Raw genomic sequence first — 17,867 nt, 5'->3', positions numbered from 1 at the left:
AGAACTTTGCTGGGAGGCTGGAGCGGGGGGCGGGGGGGGGGGGGGGGGTCATTGAGGAATTATTTCCCCTTTATTCACATTCAGTCAAGGAGCTTTAGAGCAAGGGACCCAGCCCCCCCACATGCAGCTTCATTAGAGGACCCAGGTGTGAAAGTGTGAATGGTGAAATTAGTGGAGAATAGCTTGCATACATCGTAGACTTCCCTTGATGATACTACATTCTTTCTCAGAGAAAGTAAACCCAAAAAGCAAAACCAACTTCCACGAAATTGGTTGTGTGATTAAGAAGAAGAAAAAACTTTTGAGGGGTGTGTGGAGGATGGTGAGGGGGGGGTGGGGGGGGGGGGGGGTGGTAAAGGATGGTTAAGGGGGGATGGTTAACGGAGGGGGCGGTGCCGGGGTTGGATTTCAAGGCGTGGTGTTAAAGAATAAGTGACCAACCGGTGAATGGAAGTTTTTTTCAGAGGGCAGGGGAGGAGCAGCAAAACTTTGCTTGAGTTTGCCCCTCCCCGGCATCACGCATTTATACCCAGTCAAAAAGGCTAGAGCGCACAGTGAAGCACTCTGGCTCAGCGCTTCTCGAGGGGAGGAAATAAAACCACCTACAACTCAACAATACAAACCTACCCCCCTTTTTTTCCTTCTTCTACGGACTTAAGCTACACACAAACTTTTGAAGCAACTTTTCAAAACTTTTCCACAACCAAAACCAGTCGTGGCACAAACTACCGCTAGTCGCATTCAAGGATCCTGGTCGGTCCTCCATGAAAGAGGGAGTGCGGCAGCAAACTTGGGGAAACGAGATGTCTGCGACCGTCTTGTCTGCTTTCTACGACATGGACATGCTTTACAAGGTAAAGTTATGAGAAAATGTGGACTTTTGCCTCTTTGCATCCAGCGTGAAACAAATGAACTTAACTGAATTAGCGTGCTTGAACTTAGTGGAGTGATTGTGTTCAGCTGCAACAAGTTGCTGTGCTGCAGACAAAGTTGTCTTAAACATGCCATGTGCTCTAAATAGTGACAGATTTCTGCATTGCTAACTTGAGTCTGTTCTTTCCAACAGCAAGATAAAAGCATGAACATGAACGCCCTGCACATCAACAGCATGCTGGACAAGAAAGCGGTGGGGGCTCCGGTCACTTCTCCGGGCTCCGGCGGCTCCTTCACACCGGGATTTTTCCGCAGAAACTCAACCAGCAACATGGAGGCGATGAACAACGGCAACAAATACTCGATGGGCTCCTACAGTAGTCTGAAGGAGAACACACCGAGCAGCAACAGCAGCGCCACAGCTCTCATGAACAAGGAAAACAAGTTCCGCGACCGCGCTTACAGCGAGAACGGAGACCGGGGCGTGCTGCAGCAGAAGCCCGGCTCTCAGATCAACTCCACCCGCTACAAGACCGAGCTGTGCCGGCCCTTCGAGGAGAACGGGTCGTGCAAGTACGGGGAGAAATGTCAGTTCGCTCACGGCTACCACGAGTTGAGGAGCTTGTCCCGCCACCCTAAGTACAAAACGGAGCCGTGCCGCACCTTCCACACCATCGGTTTCTGCCCGTACGGTCCCCGGTGTCACTTTATCCACAACGCCGACGAGCGCCGGCCCGCTCCGGCCGCCAACGCTAATGTGCAGGCAGGGGAGCCAAGGTCGGCTCGTGAGCTGTGCGGTTACGGCCAGAGGGATGTCTTGCCCCCGCAGCAGCTCGGCTACACCCCGAGGGACAGACCAAAGCTTCACCACAGCCTCAGCTTCTCCGGCTTCTCCACCCACCACGGACTCGAGTCCCCCCTGCTTGACAGCCCCACGTCCCGGACCCCACCACCACCTACCACCGCCTCCTCATGCACCTCCGCCTCCAGCTTCTACGAGGAGGTGCTGTCGCCCAACTCGGTGTCCTGCATCAACAGTGCCTTCTCTTTCCCCGGACAGGACTTAAAAGCCTTACTGGCCCCACTAGCCGTGCACACCCCCGGCGGCTACGCCAACAACCACTCCACCGGTGCCTACTACGGGAACATGCAGGGCAGCATGTGCCCGCCCTCCCCTCCGACCTATAACATGAGCCACTTGCAGGCGCTGCGCCGCCTCAGCGAGTCGCCGGTGTTCGAGCCTCCTCCCAGTCCGCCAGACTCGCTCTCTGACCGGGAGAGCTATGCGAGCGGGTCCCTCAGCTCTTCCGGGAGCCTCAGCGGCTCCGAGTCCCCGAGTCTGGACGCTGGAAGACGGTTGCCAATCTTCAGCAGGCTGTCGATTTCAGATGACTAATCATGTTTTGTTTTCAAATGGATTATGGATGGGCCAGGGGGGGCTGGAGGAGTTAGAGGGTGTTAAGTGAGTGAGGTAGACTGTACTTCAAGCAGAGGATCCCTGTTCAGCCCCCTCACCCCACAGCCCTTCACCCAATTTCAGCAGCATCCACCCTGCTGAAGTGCCTTTGAGCAGCAAGACATTGAATCCCTACCAGCTCCAGGGGTGCTGACCCTGCTCTGACCTCCCTGGAGGGGGGCAAGAGAAGAGAATTTCACCCACAGGGATCAATAGAGCATCACAGTTTAAAGTGTCCTTGACCTGGCATTAGTTTAGTATTTTTTTCTTTGTATGTAATATAGCTGTATTAAAACTTAGATAGCAAACAGAAGGCATTCCATCAGTGCCTTGCCCAAGGGCTCATGGCAGCCCGTCTCCCTTTTGCTCTATCAGGCAAGCCACACTTTTCCTGGGATTAGATGTGTAACATGACTTGACAAGAAGAGACTGTAAGCGGTTTCAGATTTCCTCCATCCTGCCAAGAATATGCCTTGACTCAAAGTAACATTTTGTTTTTCTTTATCAAAGTGTGTTTAAATATATATATAAATATATATATTATTTTTTTTCCTATCTGAAAGCTTCAACTTCCATTCCAGATCTGTCTTCTCCCAGCGCCACCCAGTGGTTCGTTTGGTTAGTCTAGTTTGTTGCTTGGTTAAAAAGCACTCTTGAGTGGGGTTTGTTTGGGGAAATCACTGCTGATGGTTGAATATATATTTTTTTAGCTGTTTTTGAGTGATTTACATAGCAGTGCATAACTGGCTATGGACTATTTAACTTATTTATTATCTTGTGAAAAAAGTATAGGCTACATTGGTAATTTGTGTCCATACTGTATTTATCAAGTATGATGAAGCAATAGATCTATATTCTTTTATGTTTAAATTATGATCGCCATTATTAATCTGCATAAAGTGGAGTGTATGTTCTTTTCACAGTAATATATATATTTTGTTTTTTTTTCTCCTTTTTTTTGTAACTTCACTTGGTTATTTTTATTGTAAATGAGTAAAAAAAATCTTAATTTAAGAGAACGTATGTGATATTTATTTCATTAATTTTGTTTCCTTGTTTACGTTTATTAAAAAAAAGTTTGCGTGATTGCTGTTTGCTCCTGAGGTTGTGTGTCAATGCTGTAGAAGGCTTTTTTTTTTTTTTTTTTTTTTTTTTTTTTTTTTTTGGAGGATCCCTATTTAGATGTTTCTGTAGAATGTATAAACGATGTGGTTGTACAGACCGTCCAAACCTTACTTCTTTTGTTTTATCTAGATCAGACTTCAGTGACAAAGAACCCAAGTCAATAAATTAACCAAAAAGTATTTTTGTTTTCTCTCTGTTTGCACGAGGTCACACTGTGATTCCAGCCACGTGCTAAAGAATGTAGCAATCCCTTGTGCCCCAGTATTATTGTGTAGTGCCTATGGGGTTCACCATCTTGACATGCCTTAAAATTAACCAAATAAAGTATTTTTCCTACATGGCATCTTTTATACACAGGTTGAACTGAATGTAGTGTTGGATTCTTTTATTTTTTTTTGTTTTTAAAGGTTGTTACCACTCAGATACTCTGACAAAAACAACCGTAACCTTTCTAAGTCCCCATTCCTCTTATTATTTTGATTTCCTTTTGCTCTGTTTTTTCATTTTTTTGATATTGAAATCTAGTCTGAGTCTTGAGAGTTTGCTGGAGAGGGAAGTGGTTGAACACGTTTGGTTTGTACATAGTAGGTACAGGGGGATGCGCACTATGTACTTTTGACTACTTTATCAGAAGTAAAGCTTTTTGAATGTAACAAAACGGACAAAAAGACAACGCGAGTTGTTAATATTTTTTTGGGGAGTCAGTTCACTACAAATTGAGTGTGAGACTGTTAACTTTGTACTGTACATTTTTTGTAGTTCTCCCAATAAAAATCATTTTCGAAAAAGTTTCAGACTGTCAAGCTGTGATTTATTATACGTTTGAGTGTCGAGATCTCATGTTGGCTCGTGCAAAAGGTGTGACATCTAAACATATGATCAGATCAAGCATGAGTGTGACAGTCCTGCTTCTCATGTTGCTCTCGTAAACACATCAGATGTTAAAAGCAAATAGTCCTGCAGTGGAAAAACCCTGGAGGCATGAGAGAGTGTGTCCTGGGCACAGTAGGGCCTCAGCTGCCCTGTGACACTACTTGGCCTGGGGCCCTCAGGGTATTGGTCCCTTGGTATTGGTATACAGTAAAAGCAATGAGCAGTTAGTTTCCAGAGAATTCCAGTCTCCTGTCCAACAAAGGAAGGACTGAACTGTAGGTGTACTCTGAGACAGGAAAAATCAGATTCTTAAGAAAAGCAACACCACCACAGCGACTAATAGCCCTGAATAAACTGTATGTAACATTACATAATGTGTAATATTCTGCTATAAACAGAGAGCGATGAGCGATATGTCTGCACCATCTGAGGAATGAGGTCTGGAATTTTAAAATGGAAAATATGTAGGAGCCCAGAGCCTCAGGGGAAGTCAGATGAATGTGTTGGTGGCTCTGGTTGGATCCTGGCCATCACGATAAGATTTTAATCTTTTAATAAGTTGTGCGTTGTAATGCAGTTTTCTGACATAATGTGCTCAGGCACAGATGAGTTGAAGTCTATCTGAAGATTAAGGAGTGAGGAGTTACAGCTGGATTTCTCGCCAGCGTTACGAATCGACATGTTTCAGTCACATCTGAATGATCCTATATGTTGTTTCGCTTATTAAGCTTTCAAAGAAACTTGTGATTGTGAGTGACGTCATTGCCGCTCTGAGATGAATGTATCAGGCTGGGAACTGAACACCAGCCATCAAGCCATAACTGATTAACTCCCCAGCTGTAAACGTGTTTCTACTATCAGTCGCTTGAGCAGGTAAAACGGGGACAACGGCTCATTTTGCAACTCACCGGGCTGTAGTGGGCAAAATACATCCAACCCCTGCCCTGATTGGAGTGTTATATTCGGTCATGTCTGGAGCAAATAAAATCTCTGGCCTATATTCAGCGTGAGGTTGTGGTGCTGGCTTTCCAGGAGCCTCTCAAAGAAGAAGTGTTTTCTGCAGGCTAGTCTGTGAAGTTATCAGCGGCAGCAAAGGCATTAAGAAAATAAAGGGCCCGGGAGTCATGTGGTGCTTGGAGTTCACGCCAAGATAAGGTAGACCGATAAGGGCCCCGGCAAATATTTACTGTGTCCTCAGGATTTCATAATGAAGTGTTTATCAGAGCAGAGCCAAAGGGCTGCACAATGCGGCAGGCCCTGCCAAGTAGGATCCACGTACTTGTGACTTAGTGTCTGAGTGTGTGTCAATATGAGTGTGTAAAGCTCACTGTGTCACTCGACAAACATACACACAAGGTTTAATTGAGTGTATGATCTTTTATACATGTTATATCTATAAGAGAAGAACTTTTTCAACATGAGGATGTGTATGTAGTGGTGTTTATATGTGTGTATGTGTGTGTGTGTGTGCGCGCACGCAGAGGTCTTGCTGGTTAATGGGTCTGGAGCTCCTACAATGAAAGGAAATACTCTGACTTGTGATTAGGGCAGGAAGAGCCCCAGTTCCTGGCCACCACCCATTTCCACCTCTTCTCTGTCCTGCTGTTTTTCCTCCTCCTTCAGTTTCCCCTCTCCTCTGTAGTGGCGGCCGACGGCTTCTAGAAGTTACTATTTGTGTTCCATTGCTGCACTGGGAAGCTGGGCTCGTCCTGGTATTGTTTTGGGCATGCTCGGCGCAGACCCCGGGGTCAAAGTAGTAACAGCGCATACTTTTTAGACTTTGTTTTAACCATCACGGGTGCCAGATGGGTGGAGGTTTGCCAAATAGAAAGTGGGAAGCAGAAGTTGTTCATCATTTTTGTGTCACAAAACTCAAATTAGATGCAGATAAGGCCACAACCTCCCATTTGATCAGACTTTCCCGCAGGTTTTGTTTTTCTTAATTTAGTAATTAAGTAGTAGATTACTGTGGTGGAAGTGAAATCCAATCCCCTCTCTCTGTCTTTAATGAGGTATAATTGCTGCTTATTATTAAAGTGAAAATAGACATTTCTCATTTTAGCAGGGACAAACCCTAAAAGACCCCTCCTGCATGGTTCCAGGCCCCTGAGTCACTGACGAACCCTTAAAAGTCCCTTCTGCATGTGTCACTTTCTGGCTTAAAAATGAAACAATGTGTAACATGTGTTCATATGTGTGTGTTTGTGAAACTCACATAACAACCCCACCCATCTGGCACTACTACAAGGTTCAAACAAACACGTGCAGCTGTCAGACTTTGTAGAAGCATTCAGTTGAAAAAACAAATTTTCAGTCACTGTTACTGTTGTAACTTTATGTAATTAGAAAGGCAGGTGATATCTGAGTCCAAGGCGATGTTTAAGCTGCCAAGAGAGACAAGACAGAAGGTTACAGTTCAGTGGGATTCATTCCCACAGCAGTCTGCATCCAGAGGCAGGAGTCCTGTGAGGCCTATAACTCAAAGCGCAGTCATGTAACTTTTTAAAGAAAAAAAGACAACACATTATTCTTCTTTCAAAAAACAGAAAATCAATATTAAAGAAATCGAGCCTTTGTTTGTGACAGCCTTACTTTGTCTAGTATGACCAGGAGCTAATGGCAGCTAATGTTAGCAAACTTGTTAGCTGATTTAAAGACTCTTCTCTATTTGAGCCACTGTTACACTATGTTTAGTGTGTCACAGACATTTCAGGAATTGTATCACACCCAAATACAGTTATCAGTTGAGTTTGCAGTTCCCTTCAGTTCCCTTCCCTTCTTTCTTTCAGCTCATTGTTTTGGTTTTACAGCCTGCATCTAGCTGGTGAACATAGTGGAGCATTTATCATAGGTCTCTCATAAATTGAGAGTGGAACCAGAAACAGCTCAGAATGAAAGCTAATAATGCTCTGTGTCTGCTGGATGTGTACTTAGGCAACTATTGTCTAACACGATCACCATAACACATTTATAAAGCCTCCAGATGGCCAAAAAATACATTAATACAGGTTTAAAACAACTGAATCAAGGAAATACAATACAATTCAACTTGATGTGAGATTTACACACAGATTAAACACACAGTTACACATATTCATAGATGTACAAAACACATCTTGGGAAATGGAGGGAAAACTCAATATGCAATTAAACTGTAATTACCACTGGTGTCCACAGTGGCCGCTGTTTAATACAGGTTCCACAACATCAGATTAACTTTAATTGAAGTTGATGACATAATAGTATGTGGATGTCTGAGCCATGTAACATAAAGTTGTTTGTGAACTGCTGCACTGCACCATACTTGGGTACATGTTGTTCTTTTATTGACTGAAAAAATACCAATGTGGTGACTGTGAGTTTGGCTCTATAACCGACAAATGTCTATTTGCCTAAAGCTCAACAGTTTTATATAATGATAGAGGGAAGATTAAACTCAACATGCGCACTTTTTCAGTCTGGCAAGGTATCAAACTCCTGTGAAAGTCTAAATATGTAACCCTTTTTTTTGCTTATTCCTAACTATTCACCTCAGTATGACCACTGACAGGAGGTCACAGTTTACCCAGCATTCAGCTTACCACTGCCTCTCTTATTGTGAGTAGCTAAAAACATAATCTTCGCTTTATTTTCAGGAAGCAGCCTCCGGCCCCATGCTCAGCTGAGGTAACCTCCCCAACTGCCGCAAGGTAAGCCAAGGTAAGCCACAGTGCACAGATGCTGAATAAGGTAATGTTGTTTGCCCAGTGGATGTGAAGTCCGGTGATGGTCGGAGATGATGGGGGGGGAGGGTGGAGATGTAGGGGTTGGCTGATGGCCGGTTACGTTCGACCGGCGCTGCTTGGTCCGCCATGTTCCTCTCCCTTCAACGCCTGCCGAGCTGTAAATATTTACAAAGCATGTTGTGAGAGGCCTGAGTGTGCCAATGCTTGTGGCTCCTTAGTGCGTGTGCATGTGTGTGTGTGTGTGTGTGTGTGTGTGTGTGTAGGTGCAATGCAGATGAGATGCTTCTCTTGGTCGTCGCACAGTGTAAACCCTGAGCTGTGTGTGTGTGTGTCGGATGAGGTACTTCCCTTGGTCTCTCCACAGTTTACTAACACTGGCCCCTGGCTCTTGTTCAGGCCCCGGCTCTGAGTTCCATCTATGAACCAACAGTAAGAGTCCAGCGAGCAGAGAGGCAGTCGCACCTCAGTCTACCTTCTCTGACCCCTGCAAATGACAGACAGAGAAAGATGGGAGAAGTGTTTGTTTACCTCACCCCACCCTGTATACAAGGCCGTGGTGCTGACATCACGTCTTTGCGGGCGGAACATTCTCATAAAACATGTTTTCTTTACTCCTTTCCAAATGTAAATAATACAGAGGGTGCAAATACCATTAAGGGCCCGGCCGGGCCATTTTTAGGCAAGCAGCTCTGTATGAGGATGTCTCCAGATTCATGTACTCTGGGCTGGTGGGTTGCTGAGCGTGTGGGCGGAAGTTTCACTGTGGGATAGTTAATGAGGTACACACACATGCTAACCTGACCTGGCTCTAATTCTGTCTCTGGCTGCTTTATTTTAGAGGTCAGAATATTCTTGGCCGCCCTTTGCTAGAAAGGCCATGATAAACTTACAATACAAGATAAGCCACAGTTACACTCCCCACTGGGCAGAAAACCTCCCAAATCTATGCACAAAAAGATAATTATCCCTTTACAAATTAAAGTTATGAAAAATAACATATCAAATTGGGTGTGGACTGCCTGTATTCACTGATAAATCAATTTTGCTATTGTACAAAGTTCTATGAGCCATTGCTATTCTCTCAGATCCATTCAAAGATTCATATTTATGTTGGTTAAGACACTTTATGTTGGCTTGCCGTCTAATTTGTCACCTGTATGTATGTTGATCAATTTTGCTCATTTAAGATACAGTATCAGGAGAGAGATCTCATGCCTTTCTCATATTTTCTGTATGAAACCTTTGCTATGCTTTCTTTTCAGATAGCAAAAAGGTTTCTGGCTAAAATGTGTAGTTATGCTTTAAATGAGTTAGCATTTCCTGTTAGTTTCCCTGTTCCATTACCTTTATTTAAAGGACCAGTGTGTAGAATTTAGTGGCATCTAGCAGGACAAACTTGGCAGAAATGGAATAAAATATTCATAAGTATGTTTTAATTAGTGTATATTAACCTGAAAATAAGAATTATTATGTTTTCGTTACCTTAGAATGAGCCCTTTATATCTACATAGGGAGCAGGTCGTCTTCCATGGAGCCTGCCATGTTTCTACAGTAGCCCAGAACGGACAAACCAAACACTGGCTCTAGAGTAGTTTTTCACAAGTTTTGCAGCCACCGTAGAGTAGGGGTATTTAGTTTTTTGCAATCTGCAACCTCACCACTAGATGCCACTAAATCCTACACTGGTCCTTTAAGATTTGAACTATGTTACTCTTACGCTTTTTTGTACATGTTTCTTACTCCTTTCTTTGGGCTTCTACTCTTTATTGTAATCTTAAAGGCAATGCCTTGTGTAACAGTGACACAAGTAGAAAGGAGTCCTAACATCAGCACTACTGGCTAACATTAGCCACCGTAAGCTACCAGTCGTGCCAGCTAAACCTCTGAGAGTATTGAACTGAGTGATTGTGCGTTTTGTTGCTTTGAATTTAAAGTTTCACTCGTTTAAGAAGTTGTGTGTTCTTTCAAAACTTAAATAGTCTCACTTGAAATGGAAGAGATGACAGTAAACCTCTATCTATAACACTGCACTGTCAACTAACAGCTTTGAAAACGGATCTGATTAGCAAACAGTTCAAGCGCCCACGTAAGAGCAGAACCTGAAAATAACAATCGCTATCTCTGCACTATATGTGTCACTCGAGCAGCCAAAACGTGACGGCTGTCTGAAACTCACACATGGGGTGAGAAGGAAGAGACGGAGGGCAGGCGAGAAAGTCCCAGACCTGGGTGTTTGAGAGATGCAGCTGTAAAATTTAACATGTCCTATCTAGTTCAGTAAGGGGCTTTACTTAGACCAGGCGTGGTCTCAAAACATGTGATTGGCAGCCGAGCTTGGACGGCGATAAGGAAGTATCTGTGAGGCAAGGGGTGAGGCTGGGGAAGGAGTGAATGCTGGGAGTGTGTATTGACATTGCGTGCATTTGGCCTACTTACATTTTCTGACCAATGGCGTTAAAGACAGAGAGAGCCACACATCTCGAGATTTCGGCCGTGATGAATGAAGCTTCACGGTCAGCGCTGTGGTTTGAGAGAGCAGAGAGGGAGAGCAAAGGGAGTAAAATTATGGAGTATGGCAATAAGTGGGGAGATTGACATGAAAATATTTAATGTGGGTGTTTATTTGGAGAGGATTTTGGCAGTGAGCATGTCCCTGACTTCTTTCATTTGCTACTCAGTAAACACTTTTCAGCATGGAAGAGAATCCCTGAGGTCAGTGTGTGCAGGTTTGTGTGAGTCCATTCGTCCATCCGCCTGTGTGTGTGTGTGTGTGTATGTGTGTGTGTGGTGTGTGTGTGTGTGTGTGTGAGTCAATGTGGAAGTCCGTGCACCCGTGCAACACCAGGTAATTACATATAATCATCTAAAATGTTTATACTGTACAAACTGCATAACTATGCTGAGTGAGTGGCTGTGTGGGACGGGTATAGCTGCCGTTGTGAATGAGCCCGGCCGCTCCATGATTAACCAGGCGCATGACCAGGCTCAGATTATCATGCAGCAAGACAGAAGGCCTGCTAACACTCTTTATGACAACCATATCCATACCACACTACACAACCAATCATAAAGACATACTGTATAATATACTCATCATGCCTTATGGTCATGCTTATAGCAAAGGCCGGGGGAGGGAAGTGTTTTACATTCATAAAATGGATAAATACCTTTTCCCTGACAAGCTTCAACCACAAAACTGTTTTTCCAATTACTCCAGTCACATATTTGAACTGAATTCAGTTGTTTGACTCATGCTTCCTATTAAACTGGGTTAGGTGCTTTGATAAAAAGGGCCAAATAATAATCGTGTTAAATCTCATTATTATTATTTTTCACTAAACTATACAGTATGTTGGTGTCATTGTAGGGTTTTCGTGTTGTTTTTGCTGTGCTAGCACTGATACGTTACTTTCTAGCATCTAGCTCAGCCACCCTTTATTTACTTTTTCTATGCCTGTCAAACTTTCAACTAAAAAGTCATTTCTAATCAGTTTTGAAACAATAGGTCTTTGATTTTATAGAGAAGTAAACAAAAGCAGGCTTCTCATTTCTGGCTCACGACTGTCAGTTTTTGTTTCCTGAAATGATGACTGCCGATAGCAGATTCTATCAGCTGTAGCTTAGCTAGCAAATTAAGCTAACATTAACTTTGCAGGCTGGTTGAAAACAGTATCTCCAGCTCACTTTTTTTAATGTTTGGCGCAACATTGTTCTTCTATTACGGTTTAGAGCTAATTAGCTATTATAGTCCCCAGAATACGCTGGATGGATTAGCAACACATCCCATCTGACCAGGTCTTCGAGGACCGCAGGATGTAGCTAGGGAGAATGTATATGCTACCTCACTGGGCTAGCTGCCACAACCACAGGACCCAGATAAGCGTCGGAAAATGGATTACAATACATAAATAAAAAATTTATTAAAAATTGTTGATTCTAACATAACCCTTGGATGGTTTGGATGCTTACAACAGACAACATACCTTGACAAGCAACACAGAGGTTAGGTTTATGTTTTACTGTTAGTATATACAGTACTATATGTTTCACTTATATTAGAAAACAGTTTAAGGACTAACCAATGGGTTTGGCAAATGTTGCTCTCTCAGGTGATAAGTTTGGTTGGGGTTGCTGGGGTGTAAACTTCCCTAAATCCAATAAAGAGTATATCTTGGCTCCCACATAAGAGATGTTCTTGTCCTGAATGGGGATTTTTCAAACATAACCTGTAATCTAACAATATTATGAATTTAGCTAATGATATTGGCTTTGGAAGTAATGCTTGGTTACTACTGCAGGTAAGTAGTAAGCTACTTAGCCAGGCATGCTAACGTTTGCAGAACAGACAAACACTGTTTAATCAGTTCCTTACAATTTTGCTTTTGTGTTTTTAGTTTTGTAAAGGAGAAAACAAAGACACCACCCCCCAAATACTGAGCCTGCTGAGATGTCTGCCGTGCTAAGCTATTGGTTGCTAAGTTATTATTGGACAGCGCTCTTTGGGTAAGGGGTTTAGTGAATGGTCAATTAGTGCCTGATGTGTCATTTCCTGACTGAAACGTGTGTTTTTAATTATTTCTCTGTAATCACAGAACATTGTGTTCTCTTATTAAATAAATGGTACTTGGAGGACATTTGCACATGGACTATTTTGTGGTTGAGAGTCTAATTTTATTATTTGAGCATTGTATTTTTTTTTTCCCCCTTGCAGCAAGCTTTTAATGTCAGTGTCAACCATTCATACAAATTAATGGCACTCTGAGCTTACTGATTATTATCATTTGTTCTGTATTTTTTTCTAATGTTGATGTAATGCATCAGTTGGTTTCCATAAAGCATGATGAATATATTATGAATGCTCATTAGTAAATATGAAATAATAAAAACAATGTATGGAGGCCTCTTTGACTCTCAGAGGTAGAGAGTTCAGAGCGCCTTTGAGGTTTGACCTGCATCTGGCAAAGTTAAAGGGGGCTAAGGGTCGCCTAGTCCCGGATGTGGTGCTGGTGTGGCCATGTGTATCTGTGTGTGTGTGAAGAGAGGAGGAGGGGTGTTGGTTAGTTCTTCTCGGTCTAGTTGCAGTGCTGTTACTCACGTCCATATTTCATATCTGTGGCTTTCAAACAAAAGCCGTATGTTGATACAATCTGCTGGCCAGCCAGAGGAAATGAGTGTTTGTGTGCTCACTAATGATGTTTCTATTTCTCTTTCTAATGCGATCCAGTTTTTTCCACTGAGTTCATTAGAGCGCACTGTTTCATTTCTCAACATAATCACACATCTATTCTTTAGGTAGAAAGTTTCATCATACTCACGTGATGATGAAAGAGACACAGAGTGAAGTAAAATCCTGTCCTGATTCAGCACTCACACACACGATGTTGCCGGCGATCTGTAGGTGTGCGTGTTTCTCTGTTTACCTGATATTCATGTTTAATTTTCAGTGTGTCTTCAGTAGGCTGTGGCTTTGTGATTTGCATTTGGGTTACTGTCATATCAGGCAGTGGAGTGTCACTGTCATTCTTCTTTGAAAGGATGTCTTCAGACAACAAGAATCTAATTTTAGAAGCAGCATGATTGCATACAAAATTGACAACTGAGGAAATGAGGTAAAGAAAACCAAACAAGTTGAAAATGCTTCAACTTGAATATCAAGAAGGGACGAGTCAAGAGCAACTGGACTTTTTTTATTCAACTTGAATAAAAATTTTAGCTTGAAATGATTTGGAGGCTTTGTGACTCCACTTCATGAATGTGCAAAAGGGACCCCAAGGAAAATAAGAGAAAGACCTGGATTAAGTTTTGAGATCAACTAACAAAACCTGTTATATGAAACATGCTATATTGCTCACCATTTCCTCTGTTTTAAGCTACAAACTGCACTATTTAGCTACATGATTAGATCCTGTAGTGTATGGTACAGCTAAGATTGGTTCCTGTCTTGCACAGGGTCCCTGTGTCAAAATCTAGTATTGAGGCCTTCATTATTTCACTTATGTGAAACAAATGACCACATGTCAGGCCAAGTAGTCCTTCATATTAAACAGAAGGTAGAGGGAATCGGAGGGGGGGGGCACTAGGTCATTTTTGCCCTTTGCCCTTCTTAGAGGTTAATCCAGCCATGGCAGTTGAATTTTGGTAAAAAAAAAAAATTTGTATGTCTCAGCCATTAAAAACCCATTCAGCCCTTACAACAACTGTTTGCATGTGTGTCCATGTGCAGAACAAGCAGACCATACATCAGCCTGTGGTGGCCTCACGTACTGGAGGGCTTGGCTGTGTTTGTACGCTGAAAGATCTGATATTTGGCAGCCTCTGCCTTGTTCACAAACTCACTGTTAGGAGTCTTACTGTACAGATCGCAGAGCTGCTCCCACCCCTGACTCTCTCCATCTTCGGCCGGTGTGCTGCAGGCGGACGCAGGTCCTGGAGCTGCAGCAGCCGGCCGGTCCTCCCATCAATGCCTCCTTTAAGGGTCAGTGGAGCAGAGCTGCAGCACAGACCACCTTTATCCAGCACTCTCAGGACACTCATTCATACACCAGAGAGGGGGAGCTATCTGCAGCAACACACACACTGAGCAAAGCCTGTGTGTATGTGTGTGTGTGTGTACCCGCTTACTCAAACAGCAAGAAAACACATCTCCTGCGCTCATTTGCTCATTTGAGTCCGTATGTGCATCTGTGTCTGTGTGTGTATTGCATCTGGGACTATGCATACACACTGTTTACTGTAAATAAAGATAGATTTCATTTTACAAACAAAGTCATGTTTATTTGAATGATCAATCTGACACTCATGCTTGTGTGCAGCCATTCAGGAGTTTGGGGTTTTTTTGGTGTGTGCCATGTGGCTGCTTCTGCAAGATGTACAGCAGACAGCGTTGGCTGTTTCCCATGAAGTTTACCAGTTTAACTCAGATTTCTCAATGGTGCATTTCACTCTAATAATAAATAAATCAGTATTTAAAAGATGACTCAGAACCAAATCTGCACACCCGCATATTCACTGTTGGGTTTATTTGATTTGGACGCACACACTGACCCATGCAGACACACATACTTCTGTTACCGTAGCTAGCCTAAATAATCTCTTATTTAAAAAGTTGAGTCACCTTATAAACACACAGAAGGTCCTTAAATCGCCCTCAGTCCAAACAAAATAGGAAAGTGGATATTACTAATCAGGCAAATATGTATCCTTGAATAAAGGAAAGCGTATTTTTCTACTTCTTTGTTATCACATTCATTCATTCATTCATTCAGAGTTTGCACTTCTTTAGTCAAATAATATACATATATTTTGACATAAAATGCTGATCTGCAGCAAAGACAAGCCTACTTTTGCTCCCACTTGCAGAATGGTTCATTTCTAAAGAAAACAAAGTTTGAAGATTGAATACAATTCTGAACCATAAACCAGTACCACCTGATTAACGGGTTCAAGCGCGGCATGACAGCGACAAATTCAACACGTCGTAACCCTTACTGATGACAATAATGAACATAATGACAGATGGTGAGTCATTAGGCCTGAAGCGTTTAGACTGCTTGACCTAAATCACAATCTGCCTCTCATTCTGTGTGTGTATCACTATAGTACAATGATACATCAGCTATTTACCCAGGGCCAGACCTTATGCAACATTCATTTAAAGAGAGACTGTTTTGGAAACTCCTTAACCCCATTTACCGAAAGTGAGGCCTGCAAAAGTCACAAGCATCTCATCAGAGAAACTGGATGAGAGCAAAACAATATGATAACTGTTTTCCTCTCACAGTTATGTGATCAGGATTTACAATATGAGCTTATACCTCTTCTTTCACGTACATAAGGAAAATGATTCACTCTTCCTTCCCTAACTGAGTGTGCACTTAACCCCCTTTAGTTACTGGCTGCTACGCCTGTCAAGCTCTCGGTTCTGACGCAATACATACGCAGTTTACAGTCATAATTGTGGCACATTTACTACTTTAAATTCTTAATATTTTTTGAAACAATGAGTCCATGATTTCAGACAGAACTAGACAAAAGAAGGGTTCTCATTTCTAGCTGGCTATGGTCAGTTTTGTAGGCTGAAATGATATTATATTTTATTAGCTGTAGCTAACTAGCTGATTAAGCTAATGTTATCTCCTTGAGTTGGCTGAAAACACTGACAACACTGTCTCTGGCTGAGTTTTTAATGTTTCCAGCTGACCTATTTTTTTGAGAATCTTGTAAAAGGGTCTAAAATATGCACGATAGCTTTATACATGATATGCTAAAAGACTAAATGTCTATATGTCCCAGCGTCATCCACGTAGAATACATTGAAATAAAGAGACAGTATTGTTCTTGTATTTGCAGCTAATTAGCCCTAGTATTATGCATATGATAAGCAAAAATGTAAGCTATTTTGTTCTAACATACCCCTTTTTGGCTGCTTAGCTTACTTGTTCACATTTTTAAACAGTATGTTTTTACTTTTGATGTTAGAAGAGCAAAGGCTTTTAGGATGAAGACTAATGACAAATGTAATGCTATATCAGGAAACATTTTTGGGGTTGCTGGAGTGTAAACTTGGGACAGAACTAATAACATACTAGTGAGCCAAACATGCTAACAAAAGCATAGCCTCTTATGTTAGAGCAGATAAACATGCTGTTTAATAAATTCTTTACACTTTGCTCCTGTTTTTTCTTTAAAAAATATTTTTGGAACAGTTTTTTGACCACCGCTGTGCAGGAGAGGGGTTTATCAAATGGTCAGTTCCAGCTGAAGGCATTCACTGCCATTATCACTGAAATAATATTGCTGGAAGGGCACATCATACCCACCTTACCTCATATCCACTCAGAAATCCCAGAGGACCGCTCTCCAAAGGAAATGAGAGGTTTGAGATCTCTCCGCTGATAAAGCAGCAAACCTGTCACTGTGTGTTTACACAGTGGCACGTTTTTGCTGCTTCCCAGCACCGTCCACCGGGCCAGAACTTCCAATTTAAGTCCTTTTCCTCTGCTGCTGTTTATTAGAGGAGCGTTAGATAAACTGTTTATGAAAGAAAAAGTTGTTTTCTTTCTTTTCATTCCCAGAGAAGTGTATGAAGTCTTTCATTACAGGTTGAAGTGTTTCAGCCGCTCTTAGGGCTCTGCATTAATTCCTTGTCAAACATCTTGGCATGTGAATTCATATTCATAGGAGCTGTTTCCAGTGCTGAGGTTGAAATTTACTGATGGGGTTTTTTTTACTCTCTTGTAAAAGTCTTTCCAGAAGAGGTGAGCTTGTTAAGGGTACTGAGGCGAGAAAATCTGTGAAGACTTTTGTGTGAAAGAAATAAGGAAGAGCTGAAGAGGAGACAACCATTTATGTTTAACTTGAATTTCTCACTTAGATAGGCTTTCATAGTGTTGTACAGATGTTACTTAACAACATTTTGCCATGATCTGATGATGATCATTGAGTGTGGCATTGATCAATAGGCTTGAAAATGTCGTTACTGTTGAGGCTTTACAGGTAGGTATAGTGACTGCAAGAAAAATGTTCTTGCACAGTCACTATATGATTCACATCTGCCTTCTAATTTTACAAATGTACAGTGTGAATATTTTCCCCAAAGATCTTTCACAAATGCACTTTATTTTATGTGTTATGATGACAGTGGCAACTAATAGCTTGTCACTTAAAGCTGCGCCAATCAATATTTTCATATTAACAATGTTCTGTGAAATGAAATGAATGTGTAATATGTGTCATATGAAAGGTGTCAATCATGATGACAAACCCATAGAGAATTATCACCAAATTCTGCAGTTACAGAGTTTTAGTGTCTTTTA

General features: G+C 42.3%; 1 protein-coding gene and 1 long non-coding RNA gene across 4 annotated transcripts; one reads left to right on the top strand and one right to left on the bottom strand.

Annotated features, from left to right (window-relative positions):
• The first annotated feature begins 532 nt into the window (after window positions 1-532).
• On the top strand, window positions 533-4,245 carry zfp36l2 (zinc finger protein 36, C3H type-like 2). Its single transcript, XM_067609418.1, has 2 exons — window positions 533-854; window positions 1,067-4,245. The coding sequence occupies exons 1-2, from the start codon at window positions 765-767 to the stop codon at window positions 2,267-2,269; spliced, it is 1,293 nt and encodes a 430-aa protein (XP_067465519.1). The 5' UTR covers window positions 533-764; the 3' UTR covers window positions 2,270-4,245.
• Window positions 4,246-6,647: 2,402 nt separating this feature from the next.
• On the bottom strand, window positions 6,648-16,973 carry LOC137196659 (uncharacterized). Of its 3 annotated transcripts, none has more exons than XR_010931297.1 (3): window positions 16,877-16,973; window positions 10,489-10,572; window positions 6,648-8,536 (listed from the first exon to the last, which is right to left on the bottom strand). It is a non-coding gene; the product is annotated as an uncharacterized lncRNA (long non-coding RNA). The 3 variants fall into 3 exon arrangements; XR_010931296.1 differs by lacking the exon at window positions 16,877-16,973 and adding an exon at window positions 13,368-14,755; XR_010931295.1 differs by lacking the exon at window positions 16,877-16,973 and adding an exon at window positions 12,132-12,827.
• Between the last annotated feature and the right edge of the window lie 894 nt (window positions 16,974-17,867).

Source organism: Thunnus thynnus, chromosome 14 (assembly GCF_963924715.1).
Source record: "Thunnus thynnus chromosome 14, fThuThy2.1, whole genome shotgun sequence".
NCBI lineage: Eukaryota > Metazoa > Chordata > Actinopteri > Scombriformes > Scombridae > Thunnus > Thunnus thynnus.
Note: the sequence above shows the minus strand (reverse complement) of the source record. Positions and strands in the feature narration are given on the sequence as shown.

Coding starts and splice junctions, on each gene's coding strand:
- zfp36l2 (XM_067609418.1), top strand. CDS start 765: ATGAAAGAGGGAGTGCGGCAGCAAACTTGGGGAAACGAGATGTCTGCG. Junction 855..1,066: donor ACATGGACATGCTTTACAAG/GTAAAGTTATGA, acceptor TCTTTCCAACAG/CAAGATAAAAGCATGAACAT.